The sequence below is a fragment of the Dermacentor albipictus genome, chromosome 4, assembly GCF_038994185.2.
Source record: "Dermacentor albipictus isolate Rhodes 1998 colony chromosome 4, USDA_Dalb.pri_finalv2, whole genome shotgun sequence".
NCBI lineage: Eukaryota > Metazoa > Arthropoda > Arachnida > Ixodida > Ixodidae > Dermacentor > Dermacentor albipictus.
This window is the reverse complement of record NC_091824.1, coordinates 133379967-133398332: the sequence shown is the minus strand read 5'-3', so window position 1 is coordinate 133398332 and position 18366 is coordinate 133379967. Positions and strand designations below refer to the sequence as shown.

Genomic DNA, 18366 nt, shown 5'->3' with positions numbered 1-18366 from the left:
CAATCAAACTGGACAAGTGAGACATACAAATCCTGTGCGTTTGTGTGCGTCTCACCTTCTTGTCCAGTTTGATGGCGCTGCTTTTAAACTTCAGTATTTTTAGCATGCACTTTTCGTGATAATTTGTGCAATGTGAAATCGCAGTGTAAATACATTAACACTTGAAAGTACTGCCTTTTCTTCCTTTCTCATTCTTTCTTTTTTTGTAAATGCAAGCGTATAGTTCCAAAGCGCATTTCTCGTAAAGTTGTATCCCTTTAATTATGTAACCAATGTTTGTTAGTTGAAACATTCATTAGGAATTTTTTTTACCTTTTCTTTCAGTGGACGTAATTTTATTTTATGTTTACCCATTTGTAACCCTTAATTATGACTTTTTATATAGTTGTATGCCCACCAGGCAGGCTCACAACTGAGAGCAGGAGTATCGAAAATAAATACCCTACGTGTGCAAAACGCAGTCTTACACGTTAAAACTCTCAAATATGACAACTGTTTTGCTGAAAAATAACATTTTTATACCACTGTAATCAAATGTCGAAGAAAAATTATACAAAATGAAGCCCGTACGCAAGAGATCACGGGACGCGTCATCACACCATAAACCGTGATTGGGATAGCCCGTGTAACTCTGGCGGACTGGCGTTAACCACGGTTGAGCCAGTTAACTACAGTTAAGTTTAACCGCGGTTAAGCTGCCCGTGTAACTAGGGTATAGAAAGCTAACAAAAGAGCCTTTGATGAGTTTATCAATATGCTTCTCTGTGCGTTGAATAAGGGTGACGTTGGAGATAGTTAAAATAGCAGTGGTGTGATACAGCGCTACATATTTTTAGACAGTGACGAGAAACACAAAAGGGCGAAACAAAGAACTGTATAGGCAAGAGACGGAGCGTTGTCCTCTCTACTAAAGGTATGCACATCTGCGCCACTTACTTTTCAAACGGACAAAACACCTGTGATATAAGCCTGCAATCTTTTTTCGAGCGGGACATCAAACAAAAACGAAACGTTCTTGCTTAGGCGGAGTCAGTCAATGGATAAATTTGCTTGTGTGAAATCATCCAAAAATGGCTTGACGATGAGCAAAACGAGAACAAGGTGGCTTGAGTGTCATAAACGTTTCCTGGAGTTGATCACTGCATATTTTTTTGTAATCATCTGTCTAACACCGGTATCTACTCACAATATGAAATGAACGAATGAAAACAAAAAAAAAAAAAAATTGGTGAATAGATCTTTACACGTTGGTCTCCGAATGAGGCTCCACGTCAACACATACCCTTAGCACGTATTCTAGAAAAACTAGCCTTGTGAAACGCTACGTTGCTCAAGATACTTGTATATCATCCGCATTGATACTCCAAAGATTCCGACATACTTGCGGTAATGTGTGCGCGTTGAAATTCCGGAGTGCTCAGCGAATGAGTTTTCAGAATAAACTGTGACATGTGAGCGTTGTCTCCATAATCAAAATGTTTAATGGCGTAGTACCAAGCTTTCTGATACAATACAGTAGATTTGTGCCGTACGGCAAACATTTTGTGCCACCACACGGCGCCGAACTAAAGCTGACGAAAATTGTAATCCTGTTTTCAATTATTTTGTTGAAACTTGCTAAGCTTTGTTGAACACTTTTGGTAGCCGCCGTGATTGCTTAGTGGCCGTGGTGTTGGGCTGCTAAGCACGAGGTTGCGGGATCGAATACCTGTCACGGCGGTCGCATTTCTATGGGGGTGAAATACGAAAACACCCGTGTGTATACTTACGTAGATTTAGGTGCACGTGAAGGAACCCCTGGTGGACCAAATTTTCGGAGTACCCCAATATGGCGTGCCTCATAATCGGATCGTGTTTTTGGCACGCACGACCCCATAAAACAAAGTAAACACCTTTAGCGAAAATACGCGGATAGGAGGGAATAGGTAATAGGGGTACGCTAGTCCAGTTAAACCCTTGCTCTTTGCCTTTATTTTTATTAGACAGGAAACAAGGTCTTTGATAGCAGTTGCGAAAGCTATCCGGTACTACGCATGTCTTAGCCTGTGTATTTGCTAGTATTTTATACTTTAGTAGTATACTTTAGTATACTACTTTTAAGTACAAGTTAGCACTGTGTGTCTTTGGGATGCTTGAATAAAAAAAAACTGCTGTCATGTTAGATACAGGCTCACCTGGTGGGCTCGTCCAGGAAGATGACAGGAGGGTTGCTAATGAGCTCTTGTGATATGGCAAGCCTTTTTCTTTGGCCTCCAGAGAGATAGCCGGCCCTTGTATTCTGGCACTCTGTCAGGCCCCACCGCTGGATGGCATCATCCACCTACGGTTGGCGTGACAAGCAGCAAACGCGATATGTGGCCTGTCAAATCTCTAGCATCTTGACTTCGCCGAATCACTTATTGCAGTGTTTTTTATATATCTTATGAAAGAGTTAATATCAATTGTTGTTTAAAAATATTTTACATCGTTGAAGCGAGGATTATTTTAGTATTATCTTTTGAAATGCTTGCTATTAACACAGTTACAATTGAAGCCTTTGGTGTGTACCTACAAATCAAGTGTTATAAATACTTGTTTACAATTACATGTCATGGGAACAATTTAACTTGCATAGCTAGGTTACAATACCGTAACTCAACTAAGGGCCCTACTCATGTAAACGCCGCAGTCCCAATATCGCAGCTCAAGATTTGAAAAACAAAAGTTGAAAAATTAGAAATCCGAGAACACATTAGCGAGTCTTACGAGTTATGACTGCGAAAGTATGGCTGTCAGAATTCTGCGCCGCTGAGCAGTCCTTCGAGTTACGAACTCCTCGCAAACAAGCGAGCGCGTTGAGACGCTTTATGTGCTTTTATTTGGCTTTACGAGGCACAGTTAGAATATAGGGGAGAGCTTGTGCGGATAACACATCTGCGAGCGATAGCGAGGGTGACGTGGCGTCGCGGCGATGCTATCTCCCAGAACGCAATACCGCCTGGGCATAGAGTTTATCACTATATTACCTAGAGGGAAATCTGGGGCTGCTGCGCTGTGGTATGCGTGAGAATGCCGGTATATTGTGACTTCGGATTGGCATAGTTCTCGGAGAGCCAGGCAAGCACAGTTCCGTCTGTCACAATGATTAATTTTCTACTAAAACAGCACGCAAGAAAGCTGTTTTATCTTTATTATTACAAAAAAAAACATGTTTTGTTTAACTATATGATAACTGGTTATGGCATGTACGATTATATGAAACGTAAAAAGTATCAGCTGGCCACTAAAGATGGAGGACAGACGACAAGATTCGTGCTCGCTTTGGAACAGTTCGTCGTCTGTTCTTGCTTTTCTTCGCTTGGTTATGCATTGTAGGTGAGTAAACTTCACTGGAAGATGTAATATGCGTGAATGAAAACATTTTATGAAGATTTTACTTTAAGAACGCGTTATTTGTGAAGCCAAATCCGCGTTTTAGCCGAAGCCTCTTACAACCCCAGCCAACACAAGCCTCGCAGACACATATTGCGTCATTCCCATGACGGCACGGTGCCCCTTAGGAAACTCCCATCGACGGTGGCGCCAGATCTCCTTCTAGGTATTATAGCGAGAAACTCTGTGTGACTGGGTGTACCATTTTGCCCGCTCTGCTCCATCGAAGCCCGATCCAGCAAGCGCGAGCCAGCGTCATGAGCGCGCGAGGCGAACTCGTGACGTCACGTCGCAGGTAATGGGAACGCGCTGTGACGTGGCGTCGCAGCCAATGAGCAATTTCGCTGCTACAGCCGCCACCTGCTTTTTCGCTCAATGGGCCAGTTGACTCTTTCGCATCAATAATTCGCAGACTGAAAGCATCGCAGCTTGTGTGCATGCTCTCGGATTCTGAGCGCGTGGCGAGCGTGGTATTCAGAGATCGCTGTGACAAGCTTTGACGTCGCAGTCATATCTGAAGCCATAGAAGAAACTGAAGAGTATCCATGAGTGTGATGACGAACCGAATCTGAGCGGCGGTGAAAGCGACAGTAGTGAGTAGAATGACATCAACTTGGTGGCGTCTAAGCGTTAAAAAATATATGAATTATACGAACAACAGCGTTCATTCTTTTTGCACAAAGAAGTTAAGGGTATAACACATGGCAGAAAACTTATACCGTAATGGCCCCCACCGGGCAACACCGCGTCAAGATGATGGAAAAATAATATGTCTCTTAAAAGAGTATTTATGGTGTTACGTACCATTACTATCATTTGTTTAGGCAGGGACAACGAAATGACCACGAGGGTACTAAAATTACGACCTATGTTGCAGAACACGTTGTAACTTACAATTTCGCGTCTTGTCGAGCTTCTAATCGATGGCGTCCGTAGCTGGACACTCATGCTCAGGGCTTCGCGTACGGTTAGTTCTGGCAGGATGCAATCATCTTGCATGACGTAGCAGCTTTGCATATTGAAGAGTTTTGTGTCCCTCACGCAGCCGTTGACTTGCACTTCACCCTCGTATCCTGTGTCACTGCATTCCAAAATAAAAACACTGGAAACTCGCTCTCTTCTCACTTCTATTCACACACCTGACTCCCTACTATGTAATCTTATTATCTACAAGTAATGTGGACTTTAAGAAGCCCGATCAGGAAAGGCACAACAAAAGGGAACCTAAATGTAATGGTTACAAACAAAGAAAAATAAAAGGGGAAGAAGGCTGTGCAAGCAGTTTCGTATCACTAATTTATACAATCACATTTAATAGCAGCAGGAGTTCTGTGGTGCTTTAGGAAATTTGTTGGTAAGTATGACGTGCTCTGGTAGTTTCTTCTAGTCTCAAGTTGTTCTAGCTTAAGAAAGAATACTGTAATGCATTGTTTTTAGCGAAATGAGGTGTCTATGTGTAGCTGTGGTGATGACGCGTTTTACGTGTGGTTAGTAGGTTGGCTTAAGGCGAAATTCCTAACTTATAATTGACTATAGAGTGTAAAAGGTTAATCGGGCTACGTTGCATCTTTCCTTAAGGCATTTAATTTCATCAATTAGCTGACGTTAAAGTAAACAGGAAAACCGTTTTCTCGTAATTAATAATCTGTTTGCTGCAAAATCTAGCCAACTGAACTCAGCCTGCTTCACCTCCGTGCCTTTTCGTTATAAATTCTATCTATCAGCACAATCACCTTCAACAAATGATTAAACTGAACAATTAGCATGGGCGCTGACAATACTGACGCAGTTCTGGCCGGAAGCGCGGGTGTTAATTTACTTGTTGTTAAGGGAACACGATTGCCAAGCTGATACTATTCCCCAGCTGTCGACAATGATACTGCTGTGAAATTTGTTCGTCGGTTTGGAGCCACACCTCGTTGTGCGTAGTCTTGTAGTTTATACCTGCACCTTAAAGGTAGCAAACGATCAATCCTTCTGTCGCACCTCAGATAATTTCCAGTCATTATGGTACGTTGCCAAATGTTACCAAAGATGACACGGAAGGGTATTGGCTTTAGAAGCTGTCCGTAAACGACGACTTGCGGAAGCTCCTCTCGTCCGCCGGGCTACTCAGTGTAGGTGGGGTATAGTCGTTGAAATATCTCTATAGAAAGGAACAACAAAACTTGCGCTAATCTTGCGTAGCAGTGGCAGTCCAATGATCAGTCCGCTTTTATGCGCTCTGGTAAGCAGTATCAGTACAGGAATGTTGAGAACAGCAATGGCCACTGTATTGCCACAGGCAAGCGCTTGCTTGTGGCTGAATTTACGCAAGTTCCCTTCGTCTCCAAAACCTATACCTGCTTGTTTCTCAAACTATGCGAGTCACAAGAACCACTGTTTTTGTTCGGTGAGTGACACAGACGAACATTGGCGCAGGTCCAGAAAACAACTTGTGCGCGTCGCACAAAGGGACCGTATCGTGTGACCCCGTCAACAGAGTTCTCTCTACTCGAACTGAGCGATTGGCCGCTAACGTCTCTTCCTATACCCCTAGCGAGGTTGTACGGTATCGTTAGCCGTATTCTAGGGGCCAGATAACATTCTTAAGGTTCAACGCTTTCCTTTGTCGCGTAGAAGAAGTGTCTGTGTGTGTGGGGGGGGAGGGGCGCAAACCGGCCACTATTTCAATGTGTGCTTAAGAGTGCACTTTTTATCATTGAAAGGAACCGAAAATGCAAACCTGGCGATTTATTGCTGTTCCCTCTTAATTGTGCTCAAAGATACCAAGATAGTAATGAAACACGAAGAAAGTTGCTTAGGCACTTCGCACACCGTACCTCTTAGAAATGTATCAGTGCTCCTTACATATCAATCTCCAAGAGTGGAACTTAATTTTATATTTCTTTTAATGTCTGGCGTTTAAGAGTTTATGTTTTTCAATTTTTTATGGATTACCTTACCTTGTGCTTCAATGTAAATTTTCTTACTTTTTTTCTGATGGTTTTCTTGCAGTATTTGCAGGCAGCTAAAATCACGGGCCTATGTCTTGTGTGCGAGCGGGTGTGTTCATATTAATTAAACTTTCAGTTCCGAGTGCGCGATCGGTGTCTGTTTATTTCCTTGCCCCATGTTTTCTTCATGCTGCAGAACAATGAAGCATCAATGCCAACTTGTCCAATACTCTGCCGTAATACAACCTAACGAGCTTGCGTCCACCGACTTTTGTATATATAGGGAACACGGTTTGTAACTACATATTTCAGGGAACTATATAGCTTCATATATGCTTCTATGTTTGCTCTTCAGGCTTTCGCAAGTGGAGAACGCCAAATATATGTCGATAAGAATAGAGAAAATGTGTCAGAAACACTACTTTAGCACTTTAGCTAGAGAAAAATGTAGTTATATGTGCAAGTATAGCTCCACTTCCGCAGTGTTCTATGCCTAGTGCGACGAGCTTTTCTAGCACTGAGCGCCAACATAGACGAGATAACAGCCACGGCCGAAGTAGTATATCCTAATCGGTACATGCGCTTTCCGAGGGGCTGTCCCACTCAGGGTCAGTTTAACTGTATTTCCATGCGCATCTAATTTGTTTGCCTTACTCTTGTTCTTAACTGATGAAAACGAGAACTCACTAATGTCCAGATAGGATGTTCATAAGCGTTGTTTTCCCAGCACCGGAGGGCCCCATAATCGCAGTAAGCGTACCCGGAGCACACCGTCCGTACATTTGGTTGATGAGCACTTTTTTGCCTAGAACAGAAAAAAAAGACATGTGAAGCTGCTGCGACTCTGTGGCAGATTGAACTGCTTGTTAAAGAGAAGAAGGACGACTGATTCAAAGACAATGAAAAAAGAACACGTATTGCTTGGTCTCCTCTCCGTCTTTGTTCACGCAGTTTTTTCGGAAATACATTATGCAAATGGTTTTACCTACGTAACAATAATCCTGAAATGTATCAAAGCAACTAGGGAGCTTTAGTGTGGCGTAGCTCATGATGCTGTCAGTAAAAGCCGTTGCTAAAATTGAACTCCATACACATTCTACAGTGTCATCAAGTCAGTTTCGCCACGGCGAAAACTATTACTACAAGTGCTAAGGAAACTAAAATACACGTGTAAGTTTTCGCCGTTACGAGAACAAGGGTGTAGAGGAGCTTTCATTAAATAGTCCTTGATTGTGTGCATCAGTGACTCCGAGCAAAGCAGTTGCAATTTTCTTGTGAAATTAGTAATCCCATGAAAATGCATCAAAAGTTTGTAATTCATTGTTTATTGCTCATGAATCGCGTTCTTGTTGTAACCACTGCTCACCGCTCGTCGTGTTCCTCATACATCACCTGTCTGGTACTGATTTTATTAATAAAGCTTATTTTATTGTTGGAATTACTTATTTTTGTTTATTGATCAATACCTCGGGACATTTGATTGCAGCTAGCTTTGCAAGCGCACTCAAAAAGAAAGGCTTTAGACCCAGAAAGGATGCATACATAGGTTCTAACTAATTTGTTACGCATACCTTTCTCGACTGGCACTTCATATTTGATGTTCTTCCATTCTAGAGACACCGCATTGCAGTTTCGTGGGCGCAAAGCTTCGCTGTCTCCGCAGTATGAGTCAAAGCTGACAAAACCATTGGTGCCACTTCGATTGAAGGTGATTGTCATTCTGCGATCTGCACATGAAAGAGCGTCAAAGGTGCAACCGGAATTACAATTTTATTTTTGTACAGCTCATGAGCAAATTGTTAGCGATGTCACTAAATGCACTTCACTGAAAAATATATTGCGTTGTCAGGGCTGATAGAGAAACATTATTGCAGGTTTTGAAGGATCTGCGGTTATTTTTTTTTTCAGCGTAAGCAGTAATAAGCTGAGGCACGGGCTCACAATTGTGGCACGTGCAACAACGTTTATAGGACCAAACTCACTTTCACAGCGTACACAACTTCGAAATTTCTCAGGCATATCCTTGCTGAAAAAGGATTTATTCCGGCAAAGTTTGATCCAGATGGGTTTTGGAGTATTGAAAAGACGCACTCTTGGGGGCTGTTGAAAGCACCAAAGGACAATTAGCAAAGTTGGCAATTTCGTACAACGCGCCTAAACCATTTCACACGTTTTAACGCGCATACGTATCCATAACATGAGTAAAACAAGGTACAAATTGATTTGCGTGAGCATAAATAAAGCTGTCATTGACTGTTATCAGCGTTTCGAGTGAATGTCTGGAGGGCATGTGTTAGAGCGAAACACACACGCGCACGCGCACACGCACACGCACACGCACACGCACACACACACACATACACACACATATACACACAAACATAAACATACACACGCATATACACACACATACACACACATATACACACAAACATAAACATACACACGCATATACACACACATACACATACACATACATACATACACACATACACACATACGCACGCGCACACGCGCACACACACACTGAAAGCATGTCCACTGATAAAGGTTTAGGTCGTTGATCGCGCTGACGTCAGATTCAAATAATTTGACAGTTAGGGCCGCCAACAAACATTGCCTCTGGTGACGAGTGACTGGATCGCTATTAGCGCTAGCGTCGTGTCAATGCAGCGTTGTACTCTGACGAGCGCTTTTAAGAATTCCATGTAGGTGCACAAATCATAGTGCATGGGATATGCGATGCAAGCAGCACAGAATACTTAGAAAACGTGACATATGCAATATAAAGATTTCGATAAAATAAGTCTCGCCTGTAATACATCTGCGAAGATTATGAGATTAGTGGGCCTGCGCATTTTTATACTGGTGTTGACTACAGCGTTTGCCGACTTATGCACTTGCGGCCAGTAACAGGTACTGTTCAAGGCAGTTTACTCATGGTGGCCAAATTCCGCTTTGAGCTCCAAGAGACTGGTGGCGATATTTGGTTGACTACTGGCACTTTTGTACCACCTGAAGAAAGCAGGCCTCCACCATCCTGCAACGATGGGGGGGGGGGGTGTCTATTGTCCGATTTAACGGTATTGTATACGTCGAAGCTACATTTAGAATGAGCTTCTGTTCACTGGAAGTGCCAAATTCGGCATCTCTACCTTATAAAATGGTTATTTGAAAACGCTCCTTCAGGTCGACAGAAAGCCGCTTTCGTTAAATTGCACTTTGTCAGATACCTATGGAACATGACACCGGAACCAGAGTTAGTGAATAATTCATTCTGTAAATTTCACAATGACCGCTGTTACCACCATGTTCGGCGAAGGATGATCCAAATGTCAAAACCGGAAAGACGGCTACTATTAGTGAAAGTATAAGGTCGGCTGTTATGCTTCTTGGGGAAAATGTGCACGTATGTTACAGCCATTAAAATGTAAATTCTCGCTTCAACTTTCTTTTATTGTTATCAATTCTATAGCGTAATTATACCGACTGTATTGTTTTTGAAATCCCTTAAAATGTTTCTTTTTCTTACTATAACCACGTGATAGTCTCAGAATACGCCCCACGGTAACCACAGGAAATTTAGCGATTCATAACGTTTTAACGTCTGGAAAGATGAAGGCATAAATTATTGCTATGACACGCGCTTATTCTCACAAAATATTTTTAAAAAGCTAGGATTCCTTTTATCCTTCAACATCTCAGAAAAAAAAACATCTTGCTCTGATAAATTGAATAACTACTATACATAGCTATTATTATACGTAAGCTATGCTTACGCTCAAATTTAAAGCGTGAACTCCGTCTTTACGAAGTTGTTGGTGGCTGCAGTTGCCAGTTATACAATTTTGCTGAAGTCATGCATATTTTATTGAAAAATGCCTATTCCCAATCGCGTTTCGATCACATTACAGAAACTATCTAGCTGCACGCTCAGTTCTCTTTAATATGCTTAGTTGTGACGATTGGCACGTATTCAAAAGTTCTCTTTAAGAAGTGATCTTTTTCTTGCCAGTACTAGCTGGAGGGAACAACCATACTGAGCTGAGTACTCTCCGGCCAAATTGTATTTCAGCGAGCCCTCTACTCTCGTTGCTTTCATAAGCGCTTCTTGTGAGCCTTTGTTTATCTGCTGCAGCTTCATATGAGGTTCGAGCTATCATAAATATACGAGGGCCAATCAGAAATTCTGTGCCCCTATTTTGATTAGACGAAATAAGGTGCATAGAGGTAACTACAAATATACGTATTGTTCTGCGTACTTTACACTATTTTTCCATATAGTCCCCACACCGGTTAAGACATTTGTCCTATCGCAGCACTAAATTTGAGATGCTCCTATCGTCAGTCACCGACGCTCGCGGCTTCCCCAGCGTTTATTGTCATGCAAGCCTTTACGGCCTTTTGTGAACTCACAACACCACCACCTTACACTTCTGAAAGTGATACACTTTTCCCCATACGTCGGCTGAATTTCCCTGTGGATTTTGATGGACGTTCGTCCCTTGCTCTACAGAAAGTAAATCGCACTTCGATGCTCGTACGCCGTGGACTCGTGAAGCACAACCGCCATCTTCATCAACTGACAGCAGCGCTGTGCCAAGGAGCTCCCGGCAGATAAAGCCGGGCCGGTCCAAGAAAAGTCCACTTTAGGAATGTATATATTGACTTCACATTTACAGCCGTATTTTGGTGAAAAATATAGGGGAAAGGAATTTCTGATTCGTCCTCGTACTATTTCGCTAGGCACATGAGCAAGTGCTTCCAGATAACTAAGGGTACGCTAATACCCGCTTTTTGGTATAATAACGTTCTTTGAGCAAAATATTAGATTTTTTACGATATGAAACCAAAATTGACCAAATAATGTTGTGCCGTCCGAAGCAACAGAGTGACAAGGTTTGTTAAATATAAGAAAAAAAATAAATTGCTTATAGTGGTCCTCAATTTTCCCAAATTTTTGTGCATGATAAGAAGAGCGTGATTTCTTTAAAAGCCGAAAAACAAAAATGCGCATTATTTATAGAGATTCAAGTGGAACTCTGAACAATGACAGTTTTCCAACTGCAGCCATACTATTCTAAGCACACGTGAGCTGAAACTGGTAGCGAAAAAAAAAAAAAGGAACGATGACTAAGCTTACCCCTGGATATCCGCTGTTCAATCTGGATCGCTGGAAACCAACGCAAACGGCTAGGAATTTTAGCACTAGACCGCTACTTTAAGGGGATCGCCATGCAGTTTCAAGGAGGCACGGGCGTTCACAAGGATTTGCTCAGCATCACTGACAAAGCTACGAGGAGCTCACGCACGCTGACGGCGTCATCGCGTCCCTCTTCCACTTTATTTCGTTCCTCCACAAGACCAATTGTTTGCTTTCCGACGGGCTCAACTGACTGCGAAGGCCGGAGCACAGCGGAAGACGGCGAGCGAGTTACCGTGCGCGGAGAGGGAGGGTTCGTTCAAGCAACAAAGACGACAGAAGCGACTTCGCACAGCTGCCGGGGCCCCGGAGGCGAATAACGAAACACTAGCGGTTCGCGGGCGTCCCGCATGACGCAGAGAGCCTCCGAGGTCTCGACGGCGGTGGCGGGGTCCCTTGTCGGCAGCTGTAACAACACAATTAGAGCCCCGGATGCTCGCAGCTGTGCTGTCGGTGTAGCGCGGGAAGTCCGAAAGCGTTTGGATTTAAGGCAGCGCTACCGCTCGACAGCTTGTCATTTCCGGCGACGACAAGGGCGACAGTTATCATAAGTGGCAGTTGCCATCTCGAGAGGGGCCGTACGGAGATTTATAGGCCTCTGTGCGCCCATTGTCCGATTACAGACAGCGTTCTAGTAGAGCTTCTACCATGGTGGCGGGATGCAGACGATAGCTGCCGCCTGGCACCTGCCGGTAAATAAGGCGCAAGCGTGCTCCCGGCCAAATGCTCAGCCAATACGGGACCTCAAAGCTTGGGAAGGACAGATACCCGATGGGAGATTGCTAGCATGAGACCGGCAGACATCTGTTTCTCGTTTTTTTTAAAACACGAAGCACTTCTAGGCGAACATTTGCACTTTGGCAGTATCTATTTAATATGGAAACTGACCTTTGCAACGTTTAACACCCGAACTCTCTCCAGTGAAGCTAGCCTAGCAGGACTCTTTGAGGAACTATCAGGCATTGTTTGGGATATCAGCAGGCTTAGTGAGGTTAGAAGAACTGGTGAGGCTTATACAGTGCTGGCAAATAAATGGCCACGTCCTCTGCTATATAGAAAACTTCCAGATAAGAAGCAGTAGGGTGTAGGATTCCTAATCCATAAGGACTTAGCAGGTAATGTTAACGAATTCTGCAGCATTAATGAGAGGATAGCAGTAGTCGTAATAAAGCTTAATAATAGGTATAGATTAAAAGTAGTACAAGCCTATGCTCCAACCTCCAGTCATGATGATGATGAAATTGATATTTTTATGCAGATGTTGAATTAGGGATAATAAAAGTACAAACTCGGTATACCATAGTAATGGGCGACTTCAATGCAAAAGCGGGAGAAAAGCAGGCTGGTGAACAAGCAATTGGAGACTACGGCGTCGATTCTAAGAACACTAGAGGAAATATGTTGGCAGGATTCGCGGAAAGAGGTGAGATGCTGGTAGAATTCGCAGAAAGAAATAAGCTGCGAATAATGAGCACCTTCTCCAGGAATCGTAGCAAACACAAAGTGGACCTGGAAAGGCCCCTAATGGTGAAACGACTAATTAAATTGATTTCACACTTTCTGCCGTTCACAGTACAGTGCAGGATGTAGAAGCGTTAGGTAGGGTGAAGTGCAGTGATCATAGGTGAGTCAGGGCTATGATTCACCTCAATTTGAACAGAGAAAGATTAAAATTGGTCAAGAAGAAACAGTAGTACGGTAGCTAGCTGGGCGAGTCAACACATCTTCGTCCTTGTTACAAGTGCGCGTTATGAGTAATATTATTGAAGAAGAAACAGGGCAACCTAGGCGCTGTAAGGGTAACAGCAGACCAATTCAGGCTCGTACTTGCAAGCAAATATGCAGCCTTAGGACAGAAAGAAGATGACACAGAGTTTATGATTGAAACCCTAACTCGGCTGGTTTCAGAGGTAGCATTGAAGTGGGAGGTAAGGCACCAAGGCAACCAGTAGGTATATATAAGCTCTCCCAAGTAACAAATGACTTAAATAGAAACTACAAAGAATGAAAGTGCCCAACTCAATAGATAGGTAGGATTCGCGGCACTGTCAAAACTGATAAGCAAGGAGGAAATACGGGATATTCAAAATTATAATGTGAGAAAGAATAAGGAAGCAGTAAAAAATCGACGCAGCATGAAATCAATGAACAGGAAACTTGGCACAGGACAAACCAAGATGTATATACTTAAAGATAAGCAGCGTAATATCATCAGCAATCTCGAAGGTATAGTAAAAGTAGCGGAAAAATTATATTCTGACCTGTACAGTACAAAGAGCAGCCACAATACCTCCATCAAAGTAGCAATGAACAGATTACCTAGGCTCCTTTTATAACTAGCGAGGAAGTTAGAAGGGCCTTGCAAGATATGAAGCGGGAAAAAGCGGCAGGAGAAGATGGAATAGCCATCATGTTAATCAAAGAAGGACGAGACATAATGCTTCAATCGACTTCAAGGGTCCGAGAGAACTGGAAGGATGCCAACATTATACTAATCAATTAAATAGGAGACGTTAAAGACTTCAAAAATTATAGGCCCGTTAGCTTACTTCCAATATTATATAAAATATTCACCGAAATAATCTCCAATAGGATAACGGCAACACTGGGATTCAGTCAACCAAGGGAACAGGCAGGTTTCATGAAGGGATACTCTACAATGGATCACATCCATGTCATCAATTAGGTGATCGAAAAATCCGCAGAGTAATAAACCTCTCTATATGACTTTCGTAGATCACAAAAAAGCATTTGATTCACAATAGACACCAGCAGTCATAGAGGCATTGCGTTATCAAGGAGTACAGGACGATTACGTAAATATCTTGCAAAACATCTACAGATATTCCACAGTCACCTTAATTCTCCATAAGGAACGTGGGAAGATGCCTATAAAGGCGTCAAACAAGGACACACAACTCTCCAATGCTATTCACTGCGTGCTTGGAAGAATCATTCAGGCTATTAAACTAGGAAGGCTTAGGAATGAGGATAAACGGCGAAGATCTCAGCAACCTTCGATTTGCAGATGACATTGTCCTTTTCAGCAACACTGGGAACGAGTTACAACGAATGATTGAGGACCTTAACAGAGAGAGTGTAAGAGTGGGGTTGAAGATTAATATGAAGACAAAGATAATGATCAATAGCGAGGCAAGGGAACAAGAGTTCAGGATCACCAGTCAGCCTCTAGAATTTGTGGAGTATGTTTACCTAGGTCAGTTACTCAAAGGGGACTCTGATCGTGAGAAGGAAATTTGTAGAAGAATATAAATGGGTTGGAGCGCGTATACGGCAGACATTGTCAGATCCTGGCTGGAAACTTACCATTATCATTGAAAGGAAAGGTGTACGATGAATGCATTCTACCGGTGCTAACATCTGGGGCAGAAACTTGGAGGCTTACAAAGAAGCTCGAAAACAAGTTAATGACCGCGCAAGAAGCGATGGAACAGAACGGGCGCCAAGAGAAGGGAAGCGCAGTCAGGGATGGCAGGAGACTAGGTGGGGTGACGAAATTAAGAAATTCGCAGGCGCTAGTTGGAATCGGTTGCCCCAGGACAGGGGTAATTGGAGGTTGCATGGAGAGGCTTTTGTCCTGCAGTGGACATACAATAGGCTTGTGATGATGTTAACGATCACGATGATGACCTATCTACCTTGCCGCCTATGTCTTGGTGCTGTCGTGGTCGTTTCGTTAAGTAGGTATGTACCACAATTGGCATAGTATGGCAAGAGGGATGATAAACATAAATGATTGGTCATGACATTAATATCATAACGTGTGTCATGTAGGTCATGAAGCAGCTGCCTACGTCTTAGTACTCTCATTGTCCTTTAACTTGCTAGGCACCACAATTGACATAGTATGACAAGATTGTATGATGAATATAAATGATCGGTCGTAACATTAAAAATATGACATGTGTATCCTATTCATCATGAAACAGCTGCCTAGATCTTGGGGCTGCCATGGTCGTTTAGTTAACTTGCTATTTACCAAAATTCGCATAGTATGACAAGAGTGTATGACAAATATAAATGATAGGTCATGACGTGAATGTCATGACATGCGTGTTATGTAGGTCATGAAAGAGCCGACTACGTATTGGTGCGTACCAAAATTGGCATAGTGTCACGTAGTAGCGACGGTGAATAATACAGCGGTAAAACTGTGAATGACGAAACTAACTTTTTGTTGTGTGAACCTGGCCGAAGAACGTTTCGGACGACCCGACATGGCCCGCGAGCAGGGTCGGGCTCGGGCGTGCGGGTTGGGGCGGGCCCGTGCAGTTCTCTAAGAGCAACTATGGCTCATAACGTGCGATGGTAGTCAGAGGGGTCGTGCTTGCGCTTAGAAGGTCCATTTATCTTTCATATGCTAAAAAGCGCGCTTAGAGCGCCCCGCCTTTGTTTCATATGTTAGCGTATCGCATAGCCGCTTTATTTATTGGTGTAGAAGCTGTTTCAGTTTGCTATAATGCTTGTGAGGCATAATGTTGCCTTCCCAGTTCTGTGTTCTAAGTGATTGAAATAATATATGAAACGTTCTTACTGTGCGTTCTACTTACGTTCTGCCAACTGTCCGTTGCAGTTTATTGGCGGGGGCAGCCACTTCGCCAAGGTGCTCGGTGCAGTAGCTTTTTGTGGCTGCTTCTTTCTTTCACAGAGAGACAATAAAGCATGGAAAGCTTATTGAAGCTTTAGCGGAAAGGGTACTAAACCTCGACTGCTCCAAGGGGTTTGGAGTCTTTCATTAGGGTCATCGCTGGGTTCAAGAGGGGAAGTTTCCACACGTTTTCTCGCTAGAGTGTTCTGCACGACTCAACTTGAGCAGCGCTGCGTGGAGGCCTTTTGGAGCGTGTGCTTCATGCTGCTTGCTCTCTCTTCTCAAAATCCCTGTCTCTTTTGCTTTCGAGTAAAGGCTATTCAAACAGAACTGTCTCTGGTTAGACCTCTTGCTGGCTCTCTTCTAATCTGTATCGTTCCTTTCCCTTACCTCTCTTAGTATATGGCCCCCTGAGCTGCTCCCTCTTTCTCGGAATATGCCACGCTCAGAGCGACTAAGGTGCTCGATGTCACTTACATTTACTAGGAACGCACGCTGGTCATTACTGGTCGAAACAGAAACGCGGAATGAGCAGTTAATCGTGACAATTGAGTAAAAAAAGAACAAAGCCTTAGCAAACTGCCAGTAATTTGCACCAAAGCGAGACGCATCTACCAGAAAATGGGCCATCTGTACAAAGCAGAAGGGACGGCGTCGTTAATAAAGAGGTGCAGGTTCTTCTGCAGGCCCTGGCTCTTAATTAGCAGCAGCAGTGACGACGCACTGAAGCGTGTGACCGCTAGTGGGCAGTGATGCGTTGCGTTTACAAATAGTACGAACGAAGCGTGGCTCTGTTTACTCCACGTAGTTTTTGTTTACGCACCAGTGCGGTGGGATGCAAATGCTGTTGCCACCGCAAGGTTGCGTGGCTACTATGACAAATGGAAATGGAAAATGGGCCAGATATGAAGAGCAAAAAGCATCAATCTAACATACACTGCACTGACACACGTGACTGAAGCAGTGAGCATTTCTGTCACCCCTTTTACGTTCGGCAAAATATAGATGAGGTTCTTGCCTGGCCTTGAAGAGCCGGGACCAGAAACAATCGTTTGTGATAGTTCTAGTGGAATATCAGGACGTGTTCAATACAATTCATTTTCTTGATGTATGTGTAAGCAACGTAATTATTAGAGAGGCAGTGAGAGAGAGAGGAAAAGCAGAGATGGTAACCAGAAGCACAAAAATGTGCAGCCTTCCGATAGAATATACAGTCACATCTATATTGCAGTATTATCTCTTCTGACGTAGGTTGGTCGTTGAACCTGTTGAGCACAGCGTTAAGTGAGCATCTATGTGGACACTACTGCAGACACTGGCACAGCATATGGCTTATTTGTCACGGCTGCATGTGGTGTCGGCCATTACTATGCGGGAGGCGTAGGCATTCGTGAATGCTACGTCAAACTGTAACCTACATTGAAGGGTTACGTCTCCTCGGAACTGTCTGCCAGTGTCCGAAGGCTTAAGTTAGGGTCCATGGAATGCAGTCGAGGCATGCCTGAAATTGGGCGCTTTCGAACCAGACAGCATGCATTCGCGTGCAAATATGCTATAGTTTTTTTTAAACATCCGCTCTTGAAAGCGGAATTGATTAGTAGTATTGATAGTAGTAGTATTAGTACTAGTTTGCAACATACTACTACTACTACTACTACTACTACTGCTACTACTACTACTACTACTACTACTACTACTACTACTACTACTACATAACAAAACGGACGAATATGACACTAATAATTAGAAGAAACCATTTCAGAGCACGAGGAGATGAATGACGGCGCAGCAGAAGATATACTAACGTGGGTAAGAGCTTCGGTTAAACCTTCATTGATTTCTATGGATTTTTGGCTTGCTAATGCGACTGCAAAATCTACGCTCACGAGCGCCTGTACGTCTCAACCAAAGCGGAATGCGGTCGCAGGCGCTGAAGACAGACGCTGAGAGCCGACAGTGAAGGTGCTGTGCAGAGCGATATAATGTGCCATAAGAACCCTCGCCCACTCAGTTTTGCCACTGATGACGAAAACTCGCAAGGGTTCTCGGTGACAAGAATCAACCAAATTGTTGTAGATGGTCAAAATTTAGTTAATTTCTACTTATGAAAATCGAACCATTTATAGCTTTGAAGGGCCTGACAAGGGCTGACATGAGTGGGAAATATGTTGATGACTGCATGTTTATAAGATCTCTGGGAGTGGAGT

At 43.4% G+C, this 18366-nt stretch overlaps 2 protein-coding genes across 7 annotated transcripts in view; one reads left to right on the top strand and one right to left on the bottom strand.

Moving 5' to 3' along the window:
* LOC135898406 (ATP-binding cassette sub-family G member 1-like) overlaps positions 1 to 11724 on the bottom strand; it is a 28171-nt gene extending 16447 nt beyond the window's left edge. Inside the window, exons 1-5 of the mRNA XM_065427319.1 lie at positions 11491 to 11724; positions 7919 to 8074; positions 7035 to 7152; positions 4306 to 4492; positions 2175 to 2320 (exon numbers count right to left, since the gene is read on the bottom strand). Of these exons, the coding sequence (XP_065283391.1) occupies positions 2175 to 2320; positions 4306 to 4492; positions 7035 to 7152; positions 7919 to 8066 (599 nt within the window). The 5' untranslated portion in view covers positions 8067 to 8074; positions 11491 to 11724. The remainder of the gene's footprint in view (positions 1 to 2174; positions 2321 to 4305; positions 4493 to 7034; positions 7153 to 7918; positions 8075 to 11490) is intronic.
* Positions 1 to 18366, top strand: part of LOC135898407 (uncharacterized) — a 162985-nt gene that overhangs the window by 66770 nt on the left and 77849 nt on the right. For 2 of the 6 annotated variants that reach the window (XM_065427323.1, XM_065427322.1), the window contains exon 2: positions 7962 to 8055. The exons of the other annotated variants lie outside the window; for them this stretch is intronic. The gene's annotated coding sequence lies outside the window, so the exon portion shown is untranslated. The remainder of the gene's footprint in view (positions 1 to 7961; positions 8056 to 18366) is intronic. 6 annotated transcript variants of the gene reach the window in all.